Source organism: Myzus persicae, unplaced genomic scaffold (assembly GCF_001856785.1).
Source record: "Myzus persicae strain clone G006 unplaced genomic scaffold, MPER_G0061.0, whole genome shotgun sequence".
Lineage (NCBI taxonomy): Eukaryota > Metazoa > Arthropoda > Insecta > Hemiptera > Aphididae > Myzus > Myzus persicae.
Genome location: NW_019104021.1, coordinates 52,481 through 66,655, shown reverse-complemented (window position 1 = coordinate 66,655; position 14,175 = coordinate 52,481). Strand labels below are relative to the sequence as shown.

Sequence of the window (14,175 nt, the reverse complement as noted above, 5' to 3'; positions counted from 1 at the left end):
TAGAGACTAGAGTCTAGATAATTAATTTCCTAAAATCTAAGATAAATTATTTTAATGATAATATGGATCTAACTACCCAACTATAAATACCATAATAAACTCTTTATTATTTCATTAATATTACTATATTAACTTTAATCCATTTAATATTTTTTTTGTTTACAACAGTTTTGTGATTTTTAAGCAATGATTGAATTAGAAATAAACTAGAAGGGAATGCAAAAGTATAAAAAATAATTTTTTTTCTCAAACTTTTTTTTCAAATTATTATAATTTTTTTTCAAAGTTATTTTCTAATAATTTTTTTTTAAACTTTTTTTTCTTCAAATTATTTTTAAAGTATTGTCAAATAATAAAGTAGCAAATTGGTAACTTATTAATTCATGGTCTACTTACATGGTTGAATAAAGTTTATTAAGTTATTTTTTTTTTCATATTTTTAATATTCTTATATCCTTCAATGTCTGTATTATAATTTTTTCTTTTTATCAATTTATTAAATTGAACTTCTTTTATTTTTAAATTTAAATATTTAATACGTACAAAAATCCTTTGTAAAATGTATGCTTTGATTATTTTTTCGGGAAAAGCAGTTTGTTTTTCCATTATTTTATCAGTTAGTGTTTAGAAATTTTTGGCTTCTCATTTAATTGTTGTTTTTAATTATAGTTATTAAATTCAGTTTCGATCAATTTTACCACTTTCATCCATTCATCAGAAGGAGTAGTCGGACCTGGAGAATATAATATTATTCCTTCTTTTATACTTAAATTTAGAGTTGGTATTGCTGGAAATAAAGTTAAATACCGGTGTAACAAAATATACAAAAAGACCTAACAAATGAGGAATAAAAAAATGATGCTAGTTCAATGTATGAAAAGAATTTCAGATTTACTTAAGTCTGAAAATTTCTAAAAAGTATACTTTGAAAAAAGTTATTTAATTTGTCATGTGTTGTTATACCTTGTATAATTAAAGTTCAAATTAATAATAATTAAAATTTATTATAATTTTAAAGACAGATAAAAATATCTTTAGAAAACTTATATATTTCACTATTTTGAACAATGTACTCTTTATAAATCTTGTGATGGTATTCATATTTATTTTTGGTAAAATATTGAATTTATTGTACAAACAAATATATGATACAGTATGTATGTAACGATTACCAATTTCCTTTTATAATGAATCTATTTAAATTCTGATTATTGGAATTTTTTAATTATTTAAATTTTTTCGTACTTCTTAATGTGTTCTGAAGTGATAAAAACTTCTGTTTTTGAAATGAGAACACTTGATTTTTCTGTAAATTTCAATGTTATTGTAAATAACATTGAAAATGTCAAGACATTTAATTTAAGATTTGAACTAGTAGGTAGTAATATACTAATATAATATTTCAATTTATTGATGTTAAAGTGTAAAATAATAATATGTACAGTGGGATTTTATATTTTAAATTAATAATTGCAAATCTTCTGTAATTGGTATATACAAACAAAAAATAATAAATTCCAGAATAGTTGCATATATTTAAAATTTCGTACTATATAAACCATGATACAAATATATATATATATATTAAAATTTATTTAATAAACTGTCATTTCATTATCTACCCCTCACCTGTTATTTATTCCCCATCCAACACGATTGAACCTTCTATTTGGCTCATAGACATATATATTATATGTCTATGATTTGGCTACTTGACGGTTTTTTGATAACAAATTATATTTTTTTTCTGATAATAAACTCAAAAAAGTTATGATAAAAATTAAAAATTAAAAACCGTGAAGAGTGAAGCCTAGGTCTAGTATATATTCTCGTAAATCGTAATAATGTGAGCATTAAGCACCTGGGGTAATAATACTATTTAGCATGTCTTGACTCTTGATTCTTCTACTATTCCAATACTCTAATTCGTAATAAAAACTAAAAACCTTTGAGTATTAAAAATTAATTTAATATTGCAGTATTGTTAATTTTAAACAGGTAACCTTCTTAAGCTTATATTTTAAATTAAAAAATAAATTGATCTTAGGTACATCCTTAAATTATATTTTTAATGATTAAAAGTGTATTGAAAAATCAACCTCACCCCCTCTTAAAAAAAACATTTTACAGCCACTGGCCTAGTTAAACTCACAATTAAATTAATCATAGAATAGATAAAATTAAAATTAAATAAAATTAATTTTGTGTTTAAATATTCTACACTACCATTTCTTAAAATTTAGCCCCAGGTATAAAGTTATATTTTAAGTGCAGTAATGAAAATAGTAAACAATAAAATGGTTACAATAAATGTGAATTTATGTAATGAGATTGCCAAAAATGCTGGCACAGGTAAAAATTTATTGCTCCCCAAATGCATTTAAAAACAGTATCCATGGTGTATGTAAATTTGTATTGCAGGAGGAGAAAACGACAACCAATACTTGTATTTGCGTTCTGTAGTCAAAATCGAGTGTGGTCAAAACGAGGGTACTGCAGTTTGTGTTCATAAGTCTGACGCTATCGGCAAACTCCTGTTTCTTACCTGTGCTCATGTTGTAGACTATGTTTGTAGGAATATTAAATGGTGGTTAATTTTTAATAAATTTCCGAAATCTTGTTTTTTGGTAGAAAATCCAATCGGTAATACTACGTTATGGTGGACGTGCAATTAAAGGTAAAGTTATATATGTTAATCGTAAGGCTGTGCCATATGATATTGCTGTAATTGTAGCTGAACAAATTAAACAAACTACAGACATTTTACCTTGTCAGATATCAGACAAGACACCATCTATTGGTAAGGCCATTATTGTATTGAATGATAAATTATTGGTTGCATTTAATAGCTTTTCCACAGGTCAAAAAATGTTTTCGGTTGGATTCCCTTGTCGAGAATATGTACCATCTACAGTTTTCGGTCACATGCACAGAATGATTTATAGCATATTGACGACCACTTGTAATGTGCGTGCAGGGTTCAGTGGCGGTCCAGTCTTTTCAATCGACAGAAAACTGTTGGGTCTCACTGTTGGAAAGTTGAACATGGGCACTTATCATTTTGTATTGCCTTCTACAGAATTTGTGGAAACTATTAACAAATATGTCACTACTAACAGTTAGTTATAGTTTTTTCATGCATATTATGATATATAATTTATAAATTAAATTATAATTAACATGGTTTTTATACTATTATTGTTCTACAGACATTGAAATACTTAATGATTTAGAATCCAAGTGCCCATTGAAAACAGCGTTATGGAACAATGGAATTCCAACTTTCAAAGTATGTCATATTTAGTTTGAACAGAAGAATACACATTTTTATTATGATTTGTATACTTTATTTGTAATGGTTTTGATCCGTGACGACTTGGCAGACCAAAGACCCACAGACCAGTTTTTTTAAGAGGCCTCTTAATAAATAGCCCCTGGCCTCTTAAGGCAAAATTGTGCCTAAAAATTACTTACGGTTAAATATTTTGATAAATACTTTGCGCCTTGCGGGGTCTCTACTTTCTATGTAAACCAGGAACACGCCAAATGAATAAAAGTTTACGAGACCCTTAGAAAAAAAAAAAACAGAGAAACCCCGGTCATATTTGCTGCCATGGCCAAGCCAACACTGGTTTTAACTTATAAACTTATTGTTACATGAAAATATTTAAAAATGGTTTACATTAGTATCTAGTGATCTAAATGGATTTTATAAAATTAATATTATTGTTACACATACAACTATACAAGGAACAAATTTTATTGTAATACAAACACAAATATGCGCAATTATTTTTATTAAATTATTTAAAAACAATAAATAAAAATAAGCACTTAATATATATTTGAGAATTTATTTTCAAAAACATTAAATTGCAAATCAATTATTTCATTATTATTTTTGTGTTTGAAATTTGAATGCAATGTATACAAATATTTATAAATACAAATATTGGTAGAGTAGTGTTAACCTACTTTTTAAGGTTTGAAGAATGGTGACAATCTGGTAAAATAACACTTTTGTATTGACTAACATAACATTCCATATCAACAGACCCAGTGAGGGGTATTCTTCATAACTACTATTAGGTAACTATTGCCTTGACCTCTATCAATTGCAGATTTAGGATAGACATATTTCAGTGGCTTTAGAAGTTTGAAGATAAGTATGGAGTACTGGATTGAATGATTTAACATTTTGAAACATATGGAGAAATATTAGGTCAGAATGGGAGAATTTTTGATTAGAATACTTGTATTTTTTTGTAAAGTTTTTTCTGGAGCTCCAAAGTTGAATACCATTTATCCGTAATATGAAACTAAAATATAAGTTTTAAAACATTATTTGTAATTTAAGTTTTTTTTTATCTCATTGGGTTTGTTTATTAACTTATCAATGTTATAGATTGCAGCAATAAAAAAATGTATGAATAATTGTAATTGCGCTTTACCATTATTTTTGCAGCATACATTTTATATAAAAATTCTCTTAGGGCTATGAAGTATATTAATATTTTAATCTTCTAACTAGATATGCAGTTGCATAGAACAATAATGAACTTCCAACATTTGGTTTCCATTGTAATTTTAAATGATAATGTCTGTAAATAATAATTAACTTATATGTTAAATCCACTAGAAATAAGATATTTATTTGCGATATAATTGATAAATATGTTATATTATACATTTTTTATGTCTGAGTGTTATTTTAATGTTGTAATAATTAATAATAATTGATATAATATAATATAAAATATTATATAAAACAAGAACATTCTTTTCTTAAACCTATTATGAATTAATTATTATTCATAACAATATTCAAAATATTTGTCGCAATAAGGGAAAAGGAGTTAAAATAATTTATTTGAAAAAAAAATACCTAGAGTATAAATGAAGTCTCTTAAATATATTAAAAAAAAATATAGTTATGCTACAGGTAAAATTATATATTTACTACTGTAACATGATATATTAATTATGTGTAATTACATGTAGTTCAATTTAAAAAAAATATGTATGTATATTTTATATGCATAAATATAAAGGGCTAAATTCCTTTTTGCAACAATTATTAATTTAGTTGAGACAAATTGTATACAAATACATAGAAAAGATTTTCAGTAATCAAAAAATTATCTTAAAAAAGTCAACAACAAAATAAATAATATGTATTATACATATTTCCAGGAGACATTAAAGAACTAGTAACCAAATTATTCCAAATACTTAAAGATTTGGATTAAATACAAAAAAAAAAAAATTAGATAATAACAATAATTCATTTATAGTAGAAACAGTTGCAGTATGTACAAAATGTGTTTATAATAATATTTATTATTTTTATTACATTAATCTGACCAACTGCTAAATGTTACGGAAAAATAAATTAATAGACAAAAAAACCATTTTAGGATTACTACAGTACTTTTATTTTATTCTTTATAATGCCTTATATAAAAGAAAACACAGGTTCTATTGTATGGTTCTTTAGACCTTAGTTAATTTCAGAAACTTAAATGATAAAATAAAAACCAGGATTACAACTGTTGATCATTCAGTCAATTTAGATAAATAATTGTTGTAACCAGTAGTTTTCAATGTATAATTAACACATTCATCTATATGACTACAACTCATAACATTTTATTTAAAACATAAAATTTAATTAATAATTAAAAATAAAGGGAATGAATAGGAAGTTTCACTCGGTATTCATGTTATATAGAACATATCTGACTAAGTAAATGAATACTGCAAAGCCGACCACTACAACACTATTGTAAACAACCGAATGAAGAATATTATTTTCAGGTTGGCTACTATCCGTGCTTGGTGACTGCTCTTCGTTAGCTCTAGCCAAATTTCGTTTTTCAATTTCATTTTGTATTGTCTATAAGCAACCAATAAAAATTATTAACAACAACATACTATGGGCTGTCTTACAACCTCGCATATCACAAGCACATATTTCAGTTTACATTTTTTGAGTTCATGTGCAACACGAAACACAGTTTTATTGGTGAGCAGTGTATGAACCTAAATAATGTACACTTAAAGGCAAGCAAGGATGTCAAACGGGCCTAATGGCATATTTGCAAATGTTACCTTGGTAAGTTCAGGAAATAGTTCACAGAAATGTTCGTCACGCACATTTGACTCTAAGCTTTGAGCAGCCAGTTGACGCCTCTCGTAATCAGTCATCTCTATGCTACCCATTGTAGGGCTATTCTCCAGCTAAATTAAATTATACAAACACATCATAAGCATGTTTTTTTTTTTTAAATATATAATTTATGTTATTACCATAAAGCTTAGCAATCCAGTGAGTATAGTCGATACGCTCCATGCTGGATTCCATGTATCTGGATGGTAATCACTTATGGACAAACACAGGCGGGTGTTAGTTTTAAATCTGCCATTTGGCGTAACCATGTAAATGCTCGGCGGCTTAAATGGAAAATCTCTAGGGAAAACTAGCCTTCCCAAGTAATAACCGCCAGCATACGGTGAATCGTCAGGTCCACTAACTACATAGTACCTGAATGACACACAGATCGGTTTTATTGAATGATTAGGTAATAAATAATTATTAACTGATGCACACATACCATTCCAATATGTTAGATGGATTTGGCTCGGCGATAACATACGGCACGGGATCATTTTTTAGTCGTAGGTAGTCTTGTTTCAAGCGAAGTGTAGCCGATGACGTTTTGGGTGCCATTGTTCTTTCGTTTCACTTATGTGTCTATTTTATACAAAACAACAGTACGTAAACATTAGTAGATGACAACAATTTATGGAATACCTACGTGGTATGTATAAACACTGCAAATTAATTTGTGTACGCTTCAAAAAAACGTGTTATGATCATAATTAATTTAAAACAAATAGGTTTTAAATACTTGTAATACAGTACACACAATACTTATTATTTTATTGTATAAAAAAAGTTCAAGTCTTAAGAGTTAAATGATCGGGAATTAGGAATTATGATAGGTAGAACTAAAACATAATATACTATATAGTATATACAATATCATGATGCACATTTTGTATAAACACAAAACAAATTGATAATATTGATAAGAAAAAGTCATCATCAATCGGCCGCAAAAACTTCACAAAATCACAACATGTCACGTGACAATATGACAGTGACGACCGCGTAATTAATATTAAGAATTAAGATATTTAGAATTTTAGGTATTTTAGGTATTTTATTCTTAGATATTATAACACTATATATTTTACAAATTATTATTATAAATATTTCTTTATAGTTTAATCGTGGCTACGATGACCACGTCTATAGGCTTAGTCCAATGTCCTTAGATCACATTATGAAATCACATTATTCTTTTACTATGAATGGACCATGAACTATAAGATAATATGGAAGTTCATAAAGTTGATATAAGCTTATGAAATAGACCAGGGGTGGCGAACCTATGGCACGCGTGCCAGAATTGACATTTTGGCCAAATTTCAATGGCACAATTAAAATATTTTTCTTGGAATATTTCATAATATTTTGTCTGTATTTCATAAAATAAAAGTTAACAAATAAACGTGTAATAACATGTCAATAGTAATTATTGCTTACATTCTTTTATTCTCAGTAAAAATGCCTTTTTCGGGGAAGGGGGCACTCAATTATATATTTAAAATGTTGGTACTTGACCCGAAAAAAGTTCACCACCCCTGAAATATAGACCCATGCCGCCGGTGGTGTAGCCCGGAATATGAAAGGGTGTGAGGGGCGTTAAATAAAACTAAGTTTGTACAGTTTTCGTTTTTACTCCCCCTCCTGGTTACTCAGCAGTGGCTAGGGTCTAGAGTCCCGATAAGATATTAAGATGCATACAGCATTACAGAATATCTATGACAACATTTAGTCATGTGCATCCCCAAGGGGGGGGGGGCGAAGGGGCGTTCGCCCCTGCTATAACAATTTTTAATATATATATAATTACTATTATGTCAACAAAATTAAAATGATCAAAATGATTAATACATAATATTATTCTTTATTATTATTAATATGTATGATAAAATATTCCATTGTATAATTGTATTTATTTATTATTATTATTATTATAAATACGTATAATATATAGATTTTAAAAATAGATTCGCCCCCCCCCCTTGAAAACTGTCTAGGGACGCTCCTGTCCCTATATAACTACTTAATTATAATTTCTTTTTTTTGTTTAAGGCCTTTTAGACCACATGTCACACACCCAAACGTAACTGTCTCTACCCTTCACGATTTTCGGCCAACATAATATGCCAATCTTCGTCCAGGTAAAAGTCTGCTACAAGTGGCTACGTCTCTCTTCACAATAATCCTCCTATGGCATTCCTATTCCTCCCGAAGGTCTTTTCCCTCTTGTATTCTCTTGTAGAACAGTCTACTATGGTTTCAGCGGTTTCCTCAACACATGACCTGCCCATTCCAATCTTTTCCGTTTTTTCTCATTTACTATACCTGGTCTGTTATATAAGTCACATACAGCTCATCATTATGTCTTTTACGCTATATGTGAGTCACGGCAGGGTCCAAATATCCTTCTTAATATTTTTCTTTCTAAAATCCTTAGTCTTGACTGCTCACTGCAGTGATCAGTTTTCCTTACATCAATCCAACATTGCGCTCCGTACAGTAAAATAGATTTTATTAAAAATGTCGAAATTCGTGAGGGGTGTGGTAAAGCGCATTTGTTCCACAATTTTAAATATAAATACATTTTTTTCAAATTCCAACCTTTAAAGTAAAAAATATAGTTAATTTTCTTGTTATATTGATATGAGAATTACTATTATATATTACTTAGGTATTTTGTATCTTGTGTTAAACATCCAATCTACAATGATATAATACAATGATGTATTATGTAATATGTAAAATGTAACATTCTATCACGACTAGTTACCTAAATGAGTTAAATGTGGTAATCTGGTAAGTAGGTATGATAAAATGTATACATTTTAATTAAATAAAAATAAATACATTCATAACAAAAAAAGAAGTTGAGCTATGTCGGTGACAAAAGGTTTCTGTATTTTAGTCAAGTAAAATGCTCAAAAATATATTTTTATTTCATTCGGATTTGTTAGGTTTTGTTGATAATTTAAAAACACGCGCCTTAATTTAATGATATCTGACCATATTTTCTATACCGCAGAATATTTTTTTACTCCATGAGCTATGTTTTGTTGTCCGACCCCTCTCCCACCAATTCACTATCTTTCGTTACACGAGGCAGAGAGGCATCCGGAGCCTCGATCACGATTCACGGTCTCATTTTCAGAACGTATCGTGACATACGGAACATCCATCCGTATTTCATTTTTTAATTTACGCGTGGCGCTTTGGTAAGTACTTGATAGATTTTAAATATTATTCTACACGACTGTTAACTATTATTCTATTTTAATTCAACCAACTCTCCTTGTTTACTGAGCAATCGATGGCTTAACGTTCAAACGTTCTGGTTGCTCACATTTCAAGAATTTCAACAGAATCCTACACATGGTTTATGTACAAAGAATTTCGTATTTGATCCAAATCGATTTCGGTTTAAATTATTATTTATTACGATCACTTCTTAACGGTGTTCTTGTGGTCACTGTTAGATTTTTATATTATGCAGCTAAAAAAAGAAAGTAGAAAAGTCTAATAAATCGTGTCGTAACAATAAAAACATAACCTAAAATATTTAATACTTGCCCATTCCTTGGATAATTAAAATTTTTTTTTTTGCCGGTTTTAATGTTACTTTAAAGTTAACTACATTTTATTGTTTTGGTTTTTAGTTCTTAAACGTATTAACATCTCTACACCACAAGATGGGTAGAGAGGACAAAGCAACTTGGAAAGCTAACTATTTTGTGAAGTTGGTGGTATGTTGTATATTGTATTAAATAACAACTTATCAACAACTTTTTGTTTTAAAAAAATTTTTTTTTCTTTTAGAATTTACTTGACGAGTTCCCAAAATGTTTCATCGTGGGAGCCGACAATGTGGGTTCAAAACAGATGCAGCAAATCCGCATCAGTCTTCGTGGAAATGCCGTCGTATTGATGGGCAAGAACACAATGATGAGGAAGGCAATAAAGGGCCATATCGACAGAAATCAATCTCTTGAAAAGTAATTCTATCATTGTTAAATAAACATAAATTAACTATAAACTCAAAATTGTTTATGATGATAATTATAACTGAGAGTAGAGTCTTAACGTGTCAAAGCCAGAAATGGCTGAACCCATTGATACGGACAAAGCTTATTGAAATTTAATGCTTAATTGCAGTCTGAAACTAACATATTTTAAGAATTGTTAACTATTTGTACTATTATAATTGATTAATTTGACTGTTCATTTTTATTATGGTTATAGTAACTATGATGAAATAATTTAGACTTAAAAGATCAATCGTTAACACATCAAAGCCAGAAATGGCTGAACCCATTGGTGTGGATTGGTTTTTATTGATGTCAAATGCCTTAAGGCAGTCTGATTTACTATAACATAATTTTGAAATTCATAATCTTTTTATTTAAAACAAATTTTTTTAATTAAATATTTATGTACTTATTTTAGGATCATGCCTCACATTAGAGGAAATGTAGGATTTGTTTTCACTCGTAGCGATTTGGTTGAGATCAGAGATAAGCTTTTGGAAAATAAAGTCCGTGCTCCAGCTCGTCCTGGTGCTATTGCCCCTTGCCCTGTTGTTATTCCCGCCCAAAATACTGGCCTTGGACCTGAAAAAACTTCTTTCTTCCAGGCGCTGTCTATTCCAACCAAAATCTCTAAGGGAACAATTGAAATCATTGTAAGAAAATTAATATGCTTGTAATAAATTTAATTTATTATACTTACCACACTTTTTAAATGTTTAGAATGATGTGCATATTTTAAAAGAAGGTGACAAAGTAGGAGCTTCTGAGGCAACCTTATTGAACATGTTGAATATTTCTCCATTTAATTATGGTTTGGCCGTACAGATGGTATATGATTCTGGAACTATCTTTGAACCCGAAATCTTAGATATCAAGCCAGAAGATTTATTGAAGACCTTCTTAATTGTAAGTAAAAATTATTACTTACCCACATTAAACTGAATTTAAGTTCTTATCAACTGTCAGTTTTCTTAAAATTTATTACAGTAACTAACATGATGTATACTTAGACAATTTGATATGATTTTATTCTAAATTTAAGAAATCTCGAAAAAAAATCTACTTTATATTCCTTATGTTTTAGTGGTTATAAAGTTTAGTACCCATATTACCCCCCCCCCCCCCAACCTGCTAATAACCGTATACACTTTTTTTATTGATTGAACATGGTGGTTTTATAGCTTTGTCGAACATCAACTGAATACATTATATTTGTTATTTCAATCGTACATTGCAAATGGAACTCTTTTGTTGCACATGTACTTGATAAAGATACGGAACCACCACTTTTTATCCCATTGAAATCTTAAATTTCATGTGAACATTTATGAAAAATGTTTTTAATTTTCCGTTTTTTTTTCTAATAATGAAGAAAATCATTTTAAAATTATGGCTGTAAGTTTTTTCTCTGTCCTACAAACGTACAACAGATCTAGCTATTTTGCATTAAGTATAACAAATACATATTATTTTGTTAGTTTAAGTATTGAGTAAATTGAATGCAAGTTATGAGTTATATAAAATTAAAACACTTGTAATTAAAATAACAATAATATAACATAAGTCAATGCTCTTTCCTTTAAGGTTGAAAATAAATCAATTACTTATTTTTAAGTTAACAACACAGTTGAAAATTGGTTATATTGAACTCAAATTTGATTTTGCATAATATTTAAGACTGAGACAATATATGTGGATACAACGTTCTCTTAATTTAAAAAATAGTTTTTAATTTTAGTTATTGATGTAATTTGCCTAACATAAAATGTTAATGATGATGATTCTTAATTACTATTTTTGTCTTCTTTTCCCGTCAGAAGATATTATGTTGATAATTAAAATCTGAGTTAATTTGTAGACTACTGCATCATTTTTAATAACAAATCAAAAGTATTTTTTACAAGTAATCAATGTTAAGTTTTTAATCTTGGGCTTTAAATAATTTATTATTATTAGATTAATCTCAAAACTTAAGAATAATATAAGTAGTTAAAATGCCTGATGGTGGCTTAATAATTTCCAATTTAAATACAACTATTAACTTATGTCTATATTTTACAGTTTCTTAAATAATGAGATTTATTTTGGTATTTCTATACATTAAAATATTACAGTTACTCGATTTTGGGTGGCGCATAACACCAAAGTGATATAAAAAAACTGCAATAACCTGGAAAAAGCTTTTCTGCGTGTCTGGCCCTATTGATATTTTTTTGGTATTAGGTTTTAATTTTTTATAAAAAAAAATATTTGAATGAAAATTAATTATGATGATTTACTTTTATTTTGTCTTCTTTTCCCGACAGAAGATTTTATGTTGATACTATAAATCTGAGTTAATTTGTATGAAATAATAGTAAATTATTAAAGATAATTTAAATTCTATTCTTCAGGATAGGGATAATGATGGTTAAATCGGTAGTGACAACATTTCATCAAAAACCGTCATTATGTTAACTTCTCCTTTTGTAGTTTGGCCTCCCCCGGGTTAGAGGCAACAATATACAAGCTGTACTCTGTGCAAGCTCTTAACGGCTTCTCTTAATCATTAAACTAATGAATTCATTATATTCAAATATTTCATAGTTTAAAAACTAATTTCCTATTTTAGTAACAGATATATGTGAGCATTTCTATTTTATATCATTTTATTGTTTGATTAATTTTATAATATAGAGAGTATCATCCTCTAAACAATTAATATAAAATACATGTAAATACAACTATGTTATATTTTTAATAGGGAGTATCACAAGTAACAGCTGCTTGTCTTGCAATCAGCTATCCAACTGTTGCATCTGCTCCTCACATGTTGATCAATGGTTTCAAGAACTTAGTTGCAGTTGCTGCTGAAACTGAAATTGAATTCAAAGAAGCTACAACTTTCAAGGAGTACCTTAAGGTAATGAAATGAAAAATTATATTTTTGATGAATACAAAACTAATTATTTATTTAATTCCAGGATCCATCCAAGTTTGCTGTTGCCGTTGCAGCTCCTGTAGAAAGTGCAGCTCCAACTAAAGAAGCCAAGAAAGAAGAAAAGGTAGAAAGTGAAGAAGAGGAAGACGATGATATGGGTTTCGGTCTATTTGACTAACTTGTTCATTTTATAACTTTCAACTGAAATAAAAATTATTATAAAACAATGGTTCATACATCAATATTTTTTACGTCTTGAAAACCACAATAATATGTAGTTAGATATATTTTAACTGGCAATAAACCAGTTATTAAGTTTAATACAAGTTAAAACTGGGACGTTAAAAGTTGTATCATTGTATACTTCACTCGGGTGGTATTTCTGTAGTCTTATATTCATTCTTTTGCTACCTCAATCTGAATATTTTAGGGTAGGTGAGAGTGAGTTTGCTTTCAGCTAATATCTGCATCACTAATTACTGAAAAATACTAAAGCAAATCAAGCCTAAAATATTAAAAGTATTTTTTTTTAATATATAGAACATTTCATTATAATATGTTTTTGTTCTGTTAAATAAGTAGAAAATAATAAAACTATATATAATTATTTAAATATAAAACAATTTGGCTTGTCAGCGGTGTAAGGTGAAATATGATACAAAATCCCACCAAAGTAATGCTCATATAAATTTAAAAATATTAGTAATACATTAGCGTGGTTTTTAATGATCATTTATTCAAAATGTCAAAATAACATATATTGAGAATATTTTGTTCTTCAAAAGCTTACAACATTTTATACAGGGTTTTTCATAACTGTTACTGAAGCTCAAACATCTCCAAAATACAAATTACTATAGTTATATTATTATGAAATAACCATATAGACCAGTGGTTTTCAATTTGTGTGCCGCGAGAAATGTCATACATGACGTATAGGCGTGTGGCGATAGTTATTGCCTCCGCCAAGTTGCTGTGGTTGTCAAGCGTGTAAGTGTGCCGCGATAACTTGTGATGTTTAATAGTATGCCATGAACCAAAAAAGGTTGAAAACCGCTGAT

At 28.4% G+C, this 14,175-nt stretch overlaps 3 protein-coding genes across 3 annotated transcripts; 2 read left to right on the top strand and 1 right to left on the bottom strand.

Annotated features, from left to right (window-relative positions):
• The first annotated feature begins 1,742 nt into the window (after positions 1–1,742).
• LOC111037682 (peroxisomal leader peptide-processing protease-like) lies at positions 1,743–3,585 on the top strand. The gene is made up of 5 exons (XM_022320376.1): positions 1,743–2,352; positions 2,422–2,567; positions 2,632–2,800; positions 2,861–3,118; positions 3,210–3,585. The coding sequence occupies exons 1-5, from the start codon at positions 2,277–2,279 to the stop codon at positions 3,302–3,304; spliced, it is 744 nt and encodes a 247-aa protein (XP_022176068.1). The 5' UTR covers positions 1,743–2,276; the 3' UTR covers positions 3,305–3,585.
• Positions 3,586–5,266: 1,681 nt separating this feature from the next.
• Positions 5,267–7,070, bottom strand: LOC111037681 (ubiquitin-conjugating enzyme E2 J2). Its single transcript, XM_022320375.1, has 5 exons — positions 6,819–7,070; positions 6,615–6,754; positions 6,310–6,544; positions 6,112–6,240; positions 5,267–5,896 (listed from the first exon to the last, which is right to left on the bottom strand). Exons 2-5 carry the CDS (start codon positions 6,728–6,730, stop codon positions 5,708–5,710), a joined length of 669 nt encoding a protein of 222 aa, XP_022176067.1. The 5' UTR covers positions 6,731–6,754; positions 6,819–7,070; the 3' UTR covers positions 5,267–5,707.
• A 2,182-nt stretch (positions 7,071–9,252) lies between these two features.
• Positions 9,253–13,342, top strand: LOC111037677 (60S acidic ribosomal protein P0). Its single transcript, XM_022320371.1, has 7 exons — positions 9,253–9,384; positions 9,826–9,912; positions 9,986–10,161; positions 10,613–10,847; positions 10,915–11,100; positions 12,938–13,096; positions 13,158–13,342. The coding sequence occupies exons 2-7, from the start codon at positions 9,859–9,861 to the stop codon at positions 13,290–13,292; spliced, it is 945 nt and encodes a 314-aa protein (XP_022176063.1). The 5' UTR covers positions 9,253–9,384; positions 9,826–9,858; the 3' UTR covers positions 13,293–13,342.
• The last annotated feature ends 833 nt before the right edge of the window (positions 13,343–14,175 follow it).

Excerpts from the sequence above, each read along its gene's own strand:
- LOC111037682 (XM_022320376.1), top strand. The coding sequence starts at position 2,277 with ATGAAAATAGTAAACAATAAAATGGTTACAATAAATGTGAATTTATGT. Across the intron at positions 2,568-2,631 it reads GTGCTCATGTTGTAGACTAT|AAAATCCAATCGGTAATACT; the intron begins GTTTGTAGGAAT and ends GTTTTTTGGTAG. Across the intron at positions 2,801-2,860 it reads AGACAAGACACCATCTATTG|GTCAAAAAATGTTTTCGGTT; the intron begins GTAAGGCCATTA and ends GCTTTTCCACAG.
- LOC111037681 (XM_022320375.1), bottom strand. The coding sequence starts at position 6,730 with ATGGCACCCAAAACGTCATCGGCTACACTTCGCTTGAAACAAGACTAC. Across the intron at positions 6,545-6,614 it reads CCATCTAACATATTGGAATG|GTACTATGTAGTTAGTGGAC; the intron begins GTATGTGTGCAT and ends TGTGTCATTCAG. Across the intron at positions 6,241-6,309 it reads CTGGATTGCTAAGCTTTATG|CTGGAGAATAGCCCTACAAT; the intron begins GTAATAACATAA and ends AATTTAATTTAG.
- LOC111037677 (XM_022320371.1), top strand. The coding sequence starts at position 9,859 with ATGGGTAGAGAGGACAAAGCAACTTGGAAAGCTAACTATTTTGTGAAG. Across the intron at positions 10,848-10,914 it reads AGGGAACAATTGAAATCATT|AATGATGTGCATATTTTAAA; the intron begins GTAAGAAAATTA and ends TTAAATGTTTAG. Across the intron at positions 13,097-13,157 it reads CTTTCAAGGAGTACCTTAAG|GATCCATCCAAGTTTGCTGT; the intron begins GTAATGAAATGA and ends ATTTAATTCCAG.